This window comes from Strongylocentrotus purpuratus, unplaced genomic scaffold (assembly GCF_000002235.5).
Source record: "Strongylocentrotus purpuratus isolate Spur 01 unplaced genomic scaffold, Spur_5.0 spur5_scaffold_21, whole genome shotgun sequence".
In the NCBI taxonomy this organism is placed as follows: Eukaryota; Metazoa; Echinodermata; class Echinoidea; order Camarodonta; family Strongylocentrotidae; genus Strongylocentrotus; species Strongylocentrotus purpuratus.
In genome coordinates, this window is record NW_022145607.1 from 40,939,587 (window position 1) to 40,955,542 (window position 15,956).

At 40.1% G+C, this 15,956-nt stretch overlaps 2 protein-coding genes across 6 annotated transcripts in view; both read left to right on the forward strand.

Annotated features, from left to right (window-relative positions):
* Positions 1-6,940, forward strand: part of LOC115928086 (dystrophin-like) — a 51,578-nt gene extending 44,638 nt beyond the window's left edge. For all 5 annotated transcript variants that reach the window (XM_030994806.1, XM_030994804.1, XM_030994805.1 and 2 more), the window contains 3 exons: positions 308-473; positions 2,497-2,682; positions 3,243-6,940. In XM_030994806.1, coding sequence (XP_030850666.1) covers positions 308-473; positions 2,497-2,682; positions 3,243-3,361 — 471 coding nt within the window. In that variant the 3' untranslated portion in view covers positions 3,362-6,940. The remainder of the gene's footprint in view (positions 1-307; positions 474-2,496; positions 2,683-3,242) is intronic.
* A 1,253-nt stretch (positions 6,941-8,193) lies between these two features.
* Positions 8,194-15,608, forward strand: LOC115928087 (RE1-silencing transcription factor-like). The gene is made up of 2 exons (XM_030994809.1): positions 8,194-8,355; positions 14,338-15,608. Exon 2 carries the CDS (start codon positions 14,342-14,344, stop codon positions 15,008-15,010), a length of 669 nt encoding a protein of 222 aa, XP_030850669.1. The 5' UTR covers positions 8,194-8,355; positions 14,338-14,341; the 3' UTR covers positions 15,011-15,608.
* The last annotated feature ends 348 nt before the right edge of the window (positions 15,609-15,956 follow it).

Sequence of the window (15,956 nt, forward strand, 5' to 3'; positions counted from 1 at the left end):
CACTAGCAACAGGTATGAGATGGAACTGATTCTTCTAAACCTTGTACTCGGAGTAGTAAATCATTATCTGATATGAAAAGTCTTTGATTATTTTCAACATTCTAATTGATGTTGCGATCTAGAGCTAACAGTTGTGTGAGGAGGAGAGTTTGGAAGGGGGAGGAGGGAGAAGTGAGAGTTTTGGTAGAGTCAGAGAGTGAACAATTTTGAAGGAAAGGAAAGAGATACAATTTTCAAATGTTTTGAGGAGTCTATATCACTCACCATCAGTTTTTAAAGATCTTGCACTCATTCCTCCATTCCACAGCCACAAGATAAGAGTGCATCCCAAGTATCCTCCTCCAAGACCACCCCAGCAGTCTCTCCAACATCTTCCATTAGCTCTGCCTCCAAAGCAAAGAGAATACAGCAATCCATTGCCATAGAAACAAGAACAAATGGAGGTACCAGTGACTACGATAGTGATATGGCAGGTGAGACAGAAAATGCACTTAAGGGCCCAAATTCACAAAGGAGGTTTGTCGACAAACCGAGGTTTATGTACGTCATATGATGCGTTTTGACGCATTTTTTTACAAACCTGGTTTGTAAAAACGCGTCAAAACGTGTCACATGACGCACGAAAACCAAGGTTTGTCGACAAACCTCCTTTAAAAATCGGGCCAAGGTGTTTATTAATGATAAATAATAATGTAATGATGTAGAATTGGAAAAGAATGATTAATATATATGTGGAACTATGTATTCACATCCATCATATGATGTTTTCATAGATCTTCGATATTGGACTAAATACTTGTAACTCATAAAAGAAGGCATACTGGGAAGAACAAAAATCACCAGAAAGTATATAAAAATTATTTTTCACAAAGATTCTATGCCAGGCTTATTCTGATTTCCTTTTGAGCTTCCATATCGTAATTAATTATGCCTCCGCAACCGAAGGTGGTGTCGGAAGCATTATGTTTCGGTTCTTTGTCTGTCTGTCCCATTTTCTCACTTGAGATATGAACTTCAAACTTGGTGATAATATTTCACCATAAAAAGACATTCTGATTAGATGTTGGGTTAGGTAAAAGATCAAAGGGCAACCTCTGAAATTCTGGCTTGTAATCCCGATATCTCAAAAACCACTAGAGATATGAGGCTCAATTTTGATGGTGTGAATTTCAAAATCTGATCTGATCTGATCATTTTTGTATCGCCATCGGAAAATGATTTGATCAGATTTTGGGTGAATGGGTCGAAGGTCACATAGATCAATTTCTCAAATTACAAGTTTTAGCCTTGCTATTGCAATATCTCAAGAACCACCAGAGATACAGGGGTTCAAACTTGGTGATAGCCTGTATCACCATGGGGAGGCATTCTGATTAGATTTGAGATAAGTAGGTGAAAGGCCAAAAGTCATAGAGGTCAATTTTTATGCCTCCGTTAAGAAGTATCCGGAGGCATTATGTTTTCGGGTTGTCCGTCCGTACTTCCATATGTCCCGTTCTCATGATCGCGTTATCTCAAGAACCGACTGATGGATTCCTGCCAAACTTTGGTCATGTATGTAACTTGCAGAGCCTATGAATTGATTAGATTTTGGGGTCATGAGGTCAAAGGTCACATGGCTCATTATGTATGCAAAACTAGCTTGTGATCACGTTATCTCAAGAATTGATTGATGGATTCCTGCCCTACTTAGGTCATGTGTGTATCTTGCAGAGGCAATTATTTGATTAGATTTTGGGGTCACAAGGTCATAGGTCAAAGGGCACAGGGCTCATGTATGCACAAAAAACTTATGATCACATTATCATTAGAACAGATGGATGGATTACCATCAAACTCAAGATATGTATGTTTCTTGCAGAGCCAATGAACGGAGTAGATGTTTGGGTCATGAGGTTAAAGATCAAAGGGTCATACATGTATATGAGATATGTGTATATTCTGAGAACCTGTTAATGGATTACAATCAAACTTGAATTTGAAAAATTGCTTCTGTTTTGGTTTCTAAAATTGCTCTATTACGGAGGCATAATTTTCCACTGCACGCAGTCGAAGTTCCATCTAGTTACTCATGTTGAACACCACATTTGACTGAGGATTTCTCAACATAGCAACAACTATATCTCTTTAGTTCAACTTAATAGACAATATTCTGAATAGTGTGTAACGGTATTGGATGTACATGTAAGTTATAATCATTTTCAATATGTTGTTACACTCTTTGTAAGATGAGATATTGTGGAAACCAATAAACTATATATCTATCTATCTATCTAATCTTGTGCCTCCTAACCATTGAATAATAAACAGACAGATGCATCATTATTTATCACCAGACAGTTCAAGAAAAATTGTTGATAAATATGACTACATTTGTGAACAGGTCATATTAGCAGTAAACATGAAATACATGCTTTTATCTAAGAAATTTTTACACCATATGAAGAACATTGAGACAGTTGAGCATATTATTTCTTTGTGATATTGATATCCCAGGTGAAGAGCATAACAACCATCCGTCTCCCCACACCCCACCCCACCTGAAAGATGACCACCACCACCACCATCATCTCCACCAGGGGGGCGGGGCAGCTAACGGTGTACAAGCCAAGGGAAAGGTCGACCTAGACAAGGTTATTCAAGAACTCAACAACTTTCCTGACGGAGCCAAGAATGGAAATGGTTAGAAAGGATTATATTCTCCAAACTAAATTTGTCAAATTTGTCATAAAATCATGTTGAAAAGCATGTACATACAAGGACATCAGCTTTTGAAAGATTGTTCGAAAAGTTTGTTAATAATTCAGCAAACGTCTTGTTACATCTCATAGGATAATAACCATATAAAATATAAAGATATAGATATAGATATATGGAACGAGGCATGTAGTTTTGTTCTAGAGTTTATATAAATTGTATTAATGGAACAATGATTCCTCAAAAAGGATAGTGCCCAAATGTAATCTGAATTTATTCAAATAAGCGGTATACCAGTATTCAAATCTGTCTCCAGGCCAGTCTTGGAAAAATATCGAAATTGATCGCTATAAACAGGTTGCCATGTTAGACATTTTTTTTTTAATATACATTGTTTTTTCGCCGAGAAAGACATCATAGATGACTGGTACTGACATGCGGCATTTATGAAGAGGTGGCCACTGTGTTCTCAAACATGGGAGGATAGCTCATACATTTACTCTCTAATTCTCTCTCTCTCTCTTTCTCTCTCAATCCCTCGTCAGTTGGTCAGAACAGTGTGGGTAGTCTTCTTCACATGGCAGATAACATTGGCAAGGCGGTCGGTACCCTCGTCACCGTTATGACCGATGAGGAACAGAGCGACAAGGACGGCGAAGCATAGCCAATCACAAGCCTCCGTGCATTCAAATCATAACAAATTCAGCCAATGAGGGGTCTTCCATGATGAACATTTATTTGCATAATCCTTCTATAGAGACATTATAACGTGCATTGCCAGAGAGAGAGAGAAATGTGTATTTTTCACTCTCTCTCTCTACTAGTGTTGCCAATTTTGATGAGTCTGTACAAAGCGTACAGATTTTTTTCATCAGTATTCCATTATTCTTCATGATTATGTGGATATGTATCCAAACTTTTTTGTGTATGTGTTTAAATCACAAGAACACCTCGACTTGAGTCTGAAGATTTTGCTAGGCTGTTGATTGTAGTTTATTATTTTATTGCAACATTTAACAAAACGATGCTGTTATTTATAGATAAAATTATACTAAGAGTCTTGATGAATTATTGGTAGAGTTATAAACTAAGTTTCCCAGCTCTTGGTTGAATCTATGCATGCTGCAGATTTTGTATTTTGTGTTTCGTCATGCTTGGTCGGTTGTGTTACGTTCAAGATAATCTGTTTGATTTGTTGAGTCTCTGTTATTTTGAGGTAGTTACTTGTAGACGGTTTGTAGGACCAAATATAACGAAACATTGCAGGGAATCTGGGACTCAATTTGAAATGCTTTTGTGTAGGAGTTAAGCTGGTGCTATCATTAAGTAATTGATAATCTGTGTGCATTAAAACAAAGTGAGTCATTGTGTTGCTACACACATGCTTTTACCTTTTGGTAATTAGATACAGAAGCTTCTAGAAAAGTTCTAAACCTTGTTATTAGCATCAATAATTATGAAAAGCAAAAACTGGATGTAAAGATTGCTTGAGAGAAACAAGAAATTGTGGACTGTGTGCAAGGAGGCAGCTACTGCCATTGACTGACAATACAAAGCTCTTAATGCTTCCTTACTGGCATCCTACCGGCGGGCAGCCAGCGGACTCAATAAGTCAGGTGGTCGCTAAACCAAGTTTCACTCTACCATTTATTTAAAACGACTTTGGAATTATGCTAACCAAAGTATTGAAGCTATTTGTACTGTTGTTTCATTTCATTATTAAGTTGTGGAATGATTTTCTGAAGGGACTGTATTGTGGGAAAATTAATAAGAGCGGTGATAATGATTTTTCTCCAAAAGACTGGCACTTGTAAAGTTACAATCCATGAATTTCATGGATTCCAATAGTGAAAACACTGCAGAAATGCTTGTGGGTATTATTACAAAATGCTTCCTACTGCTTTAGTTTGTCTCTAAGTTCTCTTGTTTAACTATGTTCTTGTCTTCATCTGTAGATTATACATCATGATATTATATTATTCAGGATTATTTGATATCTTCCTTTATCCTAGGTTTGTATTATATTTCATTTTTTCTTTTTTGTTGCTGATTGTGGTTTTTATGATTTTATGCCTTTATTATCTGCTCTAAAATCAATCAAATCCAGTCAAATCAATTTTTTCTATTAAGAAAAATGTAAAAAAAAAATATTTTGCTTTATTTTTGATGATTTCTTTCCATGGTGATTTACAGGTATATTGTAATCAAATTGACAACTTTATTGATTAATCATGAAATAAAGCTATTTGATTTTTATGAGATAACATTTCTTTAAAGGCAAATTTGCTTTTCCTACTTCACAAATGTATCTGCTCTGTCGAGGGAAAGAGCATGTCTTCATATTATTTTGCATGCACAAGATGTGCAAGACTAGATAGAAAAAAGTCATAAAATTTCAGCACAAGATTCTTTGGCGTTAAAAAATTATCCCGGCCTCCCCCCCTCGGGCTAGATAGGGTTAATGGGAAATGGTCTAAATTCTAGCGATTTCAGACTACTCAGTTTCCAGTGGTATTTAGGGTATGTGTGCTGATTTTTTGACTGTCTGTGTAATCCCAAAATGTGTGCTTTTTGACAGATAAGAAACTGTTCTATTTTCATCAACATTATTTCTTTCTTTTTAAACTGTTCCTAACTTCATTCATGATCTGTGAAAAGATTCTTGTTTTGTTAAAATTAACTACCTTTCCACTTCGCCTGAAATGATACAAAGTATTGTTGACTTAAAACCTACATTGAGCATAAAAGTACCTTCAAGTGTTACTTAAATCATTTGATCTGGTTATCAATCCAATTATTTTCCTGAAATTTCCTCTTTTTGTAACGACTTTCAGTTATTAGACATATTTAGAAGTGCAGTGAAAACATTCATTGTTTGGTAATCATTAGGGTGAAAAGACAACATACTTTTAATACAGTTTGGATAGTCTTTTTGAGTTTCAGATTATTGATTCCAGTATTGAAAGGATTTCATGATTTTATTGTTTTGGCACCTGTCATTTAAAGTGCACTTCCAATTGCTACTTAATTAAGGTTTAGGTCATGTAAGAGATATATTACAACTAACACTGCTCTGTACAACAATACATATGAAATCATGCAGTATTTTGAAATGCAAGAAAATCTGGTGACCATATACAGAAATTTAACCGTGTAAAGAAAAAATGGTTGTGATTGTGCTTATAAGGTTCACTTAGGTGTAAATTTTGTAATGAACTAATACGGATGTATTCATTTTTTTCTTTTATTCAGTGATCTGATATAAGATTCAAAAATTGTGTATTGAGGTGCCAAAATTAATGTTTAGGGTATACAATGAATCTTAATAAATGGAATAATAAATGACATATTAGATAGAAGTCCAATCAATATTTCCTTGGCAATTTGGCGGAGGGTTTTATGTGTTGGGTTGTGCTGCCATCGTTTTGGTTTCCACTTTTCATTCATTGATGAATGGGTAATTAGTTTTTAGCGAGGGTAGTAAATGATGAGTTATTAATGAATATCAAATCCGATTGTTATGACTTATTTTCTACAAATATTGGTATGTAATATGCTTAAAGATGTTGCTTTGATAAAAAAATGCCATATCTTTAAAAACTGTCTTTATTCAACTTGATTTTTTTCTTCTCACTTTCAATGAATCAACATTGCTTAAAAATGATTAAAAGTGCTTGATTTCATTGTAAATAGTCATTGATTACTTACTAGTGATTACGAGAATGCTTGTGACAAATCATGAAAACCATAAGTATTTATCATTTTTTATTTATCGTGAAGTCACATTTTGTACTAGATTTCATCATTTTGTGCGATGTAGAAGCGTAACTTCTTGTGGTATGATTAATTTATCTCAATCACCTTCGTTTGTACTCGTGTTTCTAATCCATTCTGATTTCGAAATCAATTGAAGGTATGAATGAACAAAGATAGAGATATTAAATGACAGGATGAAATGTTTTATGGAGCATTTATCGTATTATAGTAAGGACTAAATCATGAATTGGCTGTGTAAATTACATCCTTTCGTATATTTTGCAACCCCATTTTTATATAAATACCAAGATATTCACGGTTTGAATTCTCTTTTATGTGAGTGTGTTATGGTATGTATTTCAGTGGTGGATGTAGTTTTCACTGTATTTTATCTTCACCATTGCTCGAATTACTATTTTTCATTGTATCAAGTCATTGTGGTCGTACATGATTATACTATTAAATTAATCATTATGCAATACCAAAAGTACTAGATTCTTTGTATTTCTTTCTCTTTTGCCTATTTCTGAGGATACATTCATGTGTTGTAACAATATAATGAGCAGTACAGTCATTTACCATACTTCTCTATTTTGCATTCTCTAATCAGTTTTCCTGTCACTTTTTCTCCCTTTCACTCCCTATACTGCCCTCTCAAAACAATTCAATTGACTTCAAACTATTTATGAAAAAAATCCTTCATATAGAGACAAACTTCAGCAGTTATTGACAATTTATAAAGATTATACATGATAAAGGAACACAATTAAAAATGACATGCCTTTGAGTATTAGGCATAATCGGAGAATAGAAACCATGAGATCAATTAGGAGACGATACCATTCTAATTGTGAAGATATTTGCCATTTGGTTGAAAACTAACAAAAATGCCACAAAAGGCTCCTATACGTGCTTTTTGACAGTTCTAAACATGGTTTCACTATTTTCACACAACCAAGAATTGGAGATATGAACCATTTACCTGAACTTGCAGAGCAGGACGTGCCTTACATCATGATATCAATTAGGAGACGATATCATATTTGCCAGTTGACAAAAACGCCTCAAATAGGGCTACATGTATACGGTATACGCAATTTGACAGTACCAAACATGGTTTTGCCATCTTCACACAAAGCGAGAATAGAAGACATGAACCAATTACATGACCGTGAAGAGCAGGATGTACCTGACATCATGATATCAGTTAGGAGACAAAACCATTCTTTATAGGGAAGATATTTACCATTTGGATGAAAAACTAACAAAAATGCCACAAAAGGCTCCTATATAAGCTATTCGACAGTTCTGAACATGGTTTTGCCATTTTTACACAAACCAAGAAGGGGAGACATAAACAATTTACATGAATTTGTAGAGCAGAACGTGCCTTACATCATGATATCAATTGGGAGACGATACCATCCTTTATAGGGAAGATATTTGCAATTTGGATGAAAAACTAACAAAAATGCCACAAAAGGCTCCCATAAGCTATTTGACAGTTTTATTCATTTTTTTTTTTTTTTTTGTAAAATGAATTGATTGATAAATATATGTTTTTGAACAAATCAAACAATCATACACAATCAATTGAAATAACATCGTAGCATCTTAACATAGTTCAAATGAAACATGTTTCGTTTTCTTGAATAACAGTGTTTTCAAAAATGCATAGCTTTTTTGTTTTACAATACTTTTTCGATCTTTAATCGGTTATGGATTAATCTTTTGAAAATCCAAAGAATAGTGTGACGGAATGTTACAGTGTTTAACCTGAAGAGGGCGACATTTTGGTCAGATTGATATAAGTGATTTGATAACGCTGCGAACGGGCAGTCCGTGTTTTGTATTGATGCAGTAAGGAATGCAGTAAAGTAAGCTGAAAGATCAAACATCATTGTAAGTTGTCGTTATTTGTCTCGGATATTACTTTGATTGAAGTGATTGATGAATGCATGATTGAGATCCTCGTTGAATAGTTGTGAGTTGTGAGAGTCGACTGTCTGGGAGAGTTGACTGATTTATAAGACGAGACCTGGTTCGTGTCGTTCGGAATTGCTACCAAGTTCATGGAACCAGATCTCGTCACACTGGTGGCAGCGGCGGGACAACTAAAACAGCGTGGGTCATGCTTCCAGCGTGAAACTACATACTAAGACACGGACTCAAAACACGCCACCTTTTTAGGTGCTAACGTGAGCTGCGAACTATCGAGAAGTGCAGCCAGGTGAGGTGCCAAGTTGAGGTGCCAAGTTGAGGTGCAAGTTGAGGTGCCAAGTTGAGGTGCCAGGTGAGGTGCCAAGTTGAGGTGCCAAGTTGAGGTGCAAGGTGAGGTGCCAAGTTGAGGTGCCAAGTTGAGGTGCCAAGTTGAGGTGCCAGGTGAGGTGCCAAGTTGAGGTGCCAGGTGAGGTGCCAAGTTGAGGTGCCAAGTTGAGGTGTCAGTTGAGGTGCCAATTGAGGTTCTACTTGAGGTGGAAGTTCTTTGTGCTACAGCTCTTAATAAATTCACCATGGATAAAAAGGAGCATCAAAGGTCCTCAGTTAATGAATGTGACCTAACTCAATTGAACACAGAGCTGGAACGTCTACGAATGGAGAATCAAATTTTACAGTTGGAACGTGACAATGCACGGTCAAAAATTAATCTGATAGAAGCAAGACAACAGGGATTGTCTTCACAAAGTACCGTCAAGCTTGGACAGTTCGAAGAACCATCTGTGAGAAGGAGAGTAGATACGGACATAGTTTTCAATGGACCGTACACTGAGAGAAACAAGGGTGAAAACACGCCCGAATGTGGAGAGAAGAAGGGCTTGTATCCTGAGCTATTGACCCCAGACCGGAAGGTTGGAACCGATTGTTCGACTCCTGTGCCGGATACCATGTTTTCTCAAGAGTTGGCTGGGGACATTGGGTCCCCTTTCCTTGAAGGATTCGATCCCAATTTTCCATGGGAAAAGGCCAGTGGAAGAACGAAATCGGCTCTTACGAAGAAGCCTGACAACAAGCAGGGTGATGTGGAAATAAAAGAAGAAGTTTCTAGAGATTGTTCAATAGGAACAAAACAGAGCCAAAGGCCTTGCATAACACCTGATCGGTTCAATGGACAAACATCGTGGCATCAGTACTTGAAACACTTTGAAGCATGCAAAGATATAAATGGTTGGACAGAGGAGCAGGCAAGTGCTTTTCTGACTGTAAGCCTTCAAGGTGAAGCACTCCGTCTGTTGGACCATCAGCACGATCGCAAACTTACGTATAGGGGACTGACCAAGCTCCTAGAGCAGCGATTTGGCCCAAGTCAACAGGCAGAAAATTTTCTGTTTGAATTGCGTCATCGCCGTCAAGGCCAAACAGAAACACTGAAGGAACTTGGCCAAGTCATATGTGAATTGGCAATCAAAGCCTACCCAGACATTCCAGAGGTTGGGAGAAAAAGGCTCGAGAAGAACCATTTTATTGAGGCAATAGAAGACCGGACTATCCGAGAAGGAGTGCACAGAGCTAGGCCAAAGGACATTGACGAAGCTATTCGTGCGGCCATAGAGACAGAGAACTATGAAAGAATCGAAGAAGAACGAAGATCGGAGAGACGTCCGCACAAATTGGTGAGGGGTTCAGAAAAGGAATCTGAGCAACTCATCCAGAAATTGGAGCATTTGTGTGAAAGGCAGGCAACACAATTCGAGACAATGACAAGGCTCATGAATGAAAGATTTCTTTCTTCTGAGAGAGTTCCCAAACCACCAACTCCTGGAAATTCCGGCAAGAAATGGCGGAGAAAAGAAGATTTGATATGCTTCAACTGCAACGAAAATGGACATTTCGCAAGGGAATGTCCTCTTCCTGAAAAGGAGAGGTCGGGAAACGACGAACAGCTGACCGGAAGGTCCACGGGAAGGCTGTAAGAAGTAACGGACCTAGTCGACTTGATGATGGAAGGATTGTAACACTTACACCTAACGAAGAACCCAAGCAAGGCTTATTTGTAGAGGGTACCATCAGGTCTATAAAATGTAGATTCCTCATCGATACAGGTTCAACTGACACAATTGTTAGAACTGACATGTACTACAGTATTGCGAAAGAGCAGAGACCGGTTCTTGAACAAGACAACGTCAGGGTTCAGCAGGTAGATGGAACGCCACTTGATGTGCTAGGAGTTGCCTGGACAGAAGTCAAAGTTGGAAAGACAATCTTTCCATTAAAGGTCATCTTTGCTAATATTAGGAACCAGGTAATACTTGGAATGGACTTTTTGATTCCAACCGCTGGGGTTCTAGACTTCTTCCGGCTGGAACTCATCTTGAACGGGGAACACATTCGATGCCTTAACCAGATAGGGAGATCATTCCTAAGAAGGATTTTAGTGAAAGAAACTATTGAGGTGCAACCAGGTCAAGAAACGCTCGCGCAAGGTGAGATCGCCAACTGTGTGGACGAGATGACGGGTACTGCCATAATCGAACCAGTTGCAGGCGGAGGCGAATTGGCTCGCCATGGGCTGGTGTTGGCAAGGTCCCTTGTCACTGCAGAGGCAGATGTTTTGCCACTGAGGTTGTTTAACCCGGGGAACAACAAGATAACACTTCGCCGGGGAACAATGGTCGGGATGATCTCACCAGCGGAAGTGCATGAAAGTGGGGAAAGGACAGAGAATAGTGGAAACGATGGAGTTCCTTCATACCTACAAGACTTGTTGCAACGAAGCCTGAGCAACATCGATCCGAAATATCACCAAGCTATCAAACAGTGCCTCGTGGATTTTCAAGATGTATTTTCTTCTGGAAGTCACGATTTGGGCCGGACCAATGCTGTCAGACACCACATCGAAACCGGCAATTCAAGACCTATAAGACAACGCCTTCGACGTCACCCTATCGTCAATCAGCAAGAGATTGATCGCCAAGTCAAATCATTAGTGCAAGAAGGTCTCATCGAACCTTCCGATAGCCCCTGGGCAGCCAATGTAGTGCTTGTGACTAAGAAGGACGGTACAAAACGGTTGTGTGTAGATTACCGCGGCCTGAATGTAGCAACTGTAAAAGACGCCTACCCTGTCCCCCGAATAGATGAGACCTTGGATGCACTAGGCGGGGCCAAGTGGTTTTCAACCTTAGATCTAGCTGCAGGCTATTGGCAAGTTGCCCTTGATAATGAAGCTCAAGACAAATCATCTTTTGTGGTTCGCGGTGGCCTATACAAGTGGAAGGTAATGCCATTTGGGCTGTGTAATGCCCCCGCAACTTTCGAGAGGTTGATGGAGAAAGTGATGGCTGGTCTACAATGGGACATATTGCTCATCTATTTGGATGATGTAATAGTGTTCGGTCGGACAGTTGATGAGCAAATCGTACGACTTCGCACAACATTGGCGCGGCTCCGGGAAGCCAATTTGAAATTGAAACCATCCAAGTGCAATTTGTTTCAACAGTCGGTGAAATACCTAGGTCACATCGTGTCTTCAGAAGGAATCACAACCGACCCTGCCAAGGTCGAGACCATTCGGAATTGGCCCAATCCCACATGCAGCAAGGATGTTCGAAGCTTCTTGGGGCTTGCATCCTATTACCGCAAGTTCATTCGCGGGTTCGCATCCATCGCATCACCACTTCATGAACTGACTGAGAAGGCTAGGCGTTTCGAGTGGAATGACGAATGTCAAAGAGCTTTCGAAGAGTTGAAGGAGTGCCTTATCCAGGCTCCGATCCTAGTATGTCCCTTACCAGAGGGGGATTTCCTGCTTGACACTGATGCCAGTCAGAATGGTATAGGGGCTGTGTTGTCCCAAATTCAGGAAGGCGAGGAAAAAGTAGTCGCTTACGCAAGCAAGAAGCTATCGAGGGCTGAGAGGAACTACTGTGTGACCCGTCGCGAGCTGCTAGCAGTTGTGTTCTATTTGAAATACTTCAAGCAGTATCTCTACGGTAGGAAGCTGACCGTTAGAACAGACCACGCTTCTTTGCAGTGGCTCCTCAACTTCAAAAATCCAGAGGGCCAATTGGCACGTTGGATCGAGGTTATCGCAGCATACAAACTGACAATACACCATCGTCCAGGAAAGAAACATGTGAATGCCGACAGTCTGTCCAGAAAACCATGTTCTCAGTGTGGCCTTGTTGATGACACAAGTGACGGCGAAGACACATCTACAGAGACAGATACTCCCTCCGAGCAAGTCCAGTTCCATTGTAGGGCAATTATTGCCTTACCTGGGGTCACTCGAGAGGCCTTAAGAGAAGGCCAGTTGGAAGATGATAGTATGAGCTGGGTATTGAAGGCTAAGGAAGGAAGAAGCTGTAGACCAGATTGGGAAACAATAGCCAACTCGACAGCTGCAAAGAAAACGTACTGGGCTCAGTGGGACCAATTGGATTGCAAGCAAGGAGTACTATGCAGAAAATGGGAGACGTCGGATGGGGCATGCGTGAAATGGAAGGTTATCCTGCCACGGAAGTACCGAAAAGAATACCTAGAAGCAATCCATGGGGGTACAATAGGAGGTCATCTAGGCGTTACCAAGACATTGTCAAACGTAAAACAGAGGGTTCATTGGTCAGGCATGTCAGGAGACGTGAGGTCATTCATCCGGTCGTGTGACCTGTGCGCCAGAAGAAAATCCCCCTCAAAGAGGGCACGTGCTCGACTTCAACAGTACGAGGTGGGAGAGCCAATGGAAAGAGTAGCAATGGACCTTGTCGGGCCTTTACCCAAGACCATCCATGGGAATCAGTGGATCCTTGTAGTAGGGGATTATAAGAGCAAATGGATGGAAGCGTATGCGCTTCCGGATGCTCGAGCTACAACAGTGGCCCAAAAGTTTGTCGAAGAATTTGTGTGCCGTTTTGGTGTCCCTCGTGAACTACATACCGATCAAGGAACTAATTTTGAATCGCAGGTGTTTGCAGAGATGTGTTCCCTGTTGGGCATTCGAAAGACAAGAACAACAGCTTACAACCCGAAATCAGATGGGCTCATTGAGAGGTTCAACAAAACCCTCATCAATATCACCGCCATGCTCATCGAGCAGTCAAAGAAGTCTAGGGAATGGGATGAGTGCTTGCCATATGCAACTAGCGCATATCGCTGTACTGCACAAGAATCCACGGGAGAGTCACCCAACATGCTCATGCTCGGGAGAGAAGTGACGCTTCCAATAGACCTGACTATGGAGAATCCAAAGTATCCTAGCTGTGATGAACCAAAAACAGACTACGCTGAAAAGCTACGCCAGAATCTACAACAAGCTCACGAACGGGCTAGCGAGTGTCTTAGGAAGAGTGCCAGGCGTCAGAAACGCAATTATGACAGGAAAGCTACCACCACTAATCTCAAGGAAGGACAGTTTGTTTGGTTATATGATCACAGCAAGAAGAAGGGGGTTTCCCCGAAATTACAGCTGCGATGGATGGGTCCTTACCTAGTGGTTACGAAGATCTCAGATGTTACGTTTCGGATTCAGCTGAGTCGCCGATCGAAAGCAAAGGTAGTACATGTAGATAGGCTCAAGCTGTACACTGGTGAAGATCTTCTTGCATGGGAGTATCGCCTTAGAGTTCCTGAGGAGGAATTTCCCTTTGCTGATTCTCCTAATCTTTCCCCTGAGGTCATACCAGAAGAGATCAGCCCTGCCAGTGATGAAACTTTGTCAGATGATCATCAACCCCAGCTTGATGAGACCCCTGCTGATGACCAACCCCAGCTTGATGAGAACTTGCCTGATGATCATCAACCCGGGTTCGATCTTCCCACTGATCTACCTCAGACTCCCGTGATTGAGAGTCGCTATCCCAGAAGAAAACGAAAACCACCAGATTTCTTTTATTAAATAAGAATTATCGACATAAATAATTATTTGTGTTTTGTTCTTCACAATTGCAGAATAATGTCTGAGGAGTGGAAGAAACCAGAGGACTTGGATGGGGACCGGCTTTACAAGTGCCGAGAATGTCTTTCCACGTTCTTGTACCACCGCAGCCTGATGCGCCATATCGGGGAGAACCATCGGGATGGATCCCGGAAGTGGAACTGCAAGACCTGCGATTATTCCTCTACCAGGCGGGGGAATTATGAAAGGCACGTGGACGGACACCGAAAGGACGAACAGCGCACGGTTTCCAGAAGAGAGTCGAGCAAAGAAAGAGAACCGGTGGGCCGGGGCGGTGAAAGGGCAAAATCCCCAGATCGACGTTGTCCGGAGACGAAGAGAGACGACAGAGACCAGCCACAGGAAAACAACACAGCCATTATAAGTGTACATCCAACTCCAGTGCCTAGTATTGATTCTTCCAGAGATGCCAGAGGCAAGCCTCTTGCCATGCTTAAGAGAGCCGCATCCCAGGATGAGGTGGTTTCGTCATCGTCATCAGCATCATCTTCGTCGGAAGAAGCTGAGAGTGGAGGAGAGGGTGCCACTGGAAATGCGCGTACAGACAGACCGGTTTTCAAGAAAGCGAGAGTTGAGAAGAGGATTACGACGACCTTTACTATTGAAGGACGCGTAGTTCGTACGAGAAAGACGAAGGAGTTCTTCGACCGCTTCATACTTGTTTAAGTTAACACTAAGTCTTACTGGTTTACTTGATCTGTTTTGATTACAACTATAGGCCTCAGTTTACAATTTGCTTAAATCAGGTAGGCCTACTAGAGGTCAGGTTTTTTGTTGTTGTTGTAACTTAAGTATTACTAGTGATCTTACGAGAAAAGTGTTTTGATATTCTTTACATTTCCAAACGTATTTTGGACATTGTTGATCAATGTCTTTGTATTTGTGATTACTTGTGTTATATAATTATATATCTATAAAAATAACAGGAAGAAGAGAAAAAGGCAAATGTGTAGCTTATTACGTTGATTTGCTTGGACTTTCTTATAGATTGGTTAGGAAAACAAGAATTAATAGTAAAAACCGTTTTACATGTTTTTAATGCCTATATTGTTGAGCTATGTTTAAAATGTCGTTTCGGTAGGTTTAGAACGAGGACGTTCTAGTCTAAGTGGGGGGTTGTGTGACGGAATGTTACAGTGTTTAACCTGAAGAGGGCGACATTTTGGTCAGATTGATATAAGTGATTTGATAACGCTGCGAACGGGCAGTCCGTGTTTTGTATTGATGCAGTAAGGAATGCAGTAAAGTAAGCTGAAAGATCAAACATCATTGTGCGTTGTCGTTATTTGTCTCGGATATTACTTTGATTGAAGTGATTGATGAATGCATGATTGAGATCCTCGTTGAATAGTTGTGAGTTGTGAGAGTCGACTGTCTGGGAGAGTTGACTGATTTATAAGACGAGACCTGGTTCGTGTCGTTCGGAATTGCTACCAAGTTCATGGAACCAGATCTCGTCACAATAGAGACTTAAAGGTAATACAAAGTCTTGGTATGGGGTCAAGAATTTAGTTCAAATGAACATATTGGAAGCATATGCTATCTTACAATATTCAGTGATCGTTTTCGTGGTTGAAATTGAGTCTACAGTTATGAAATTGTAAATGATAAA

Coding starts and splice junctions, on each gene's coding strand:
- LOC115928087 (XM_030994809.1), top strand. CDS start 14,342: ATGTCTGAGGAGTGGAAGAAACCAGAGGACTTGGATGGGGACCGGCTT.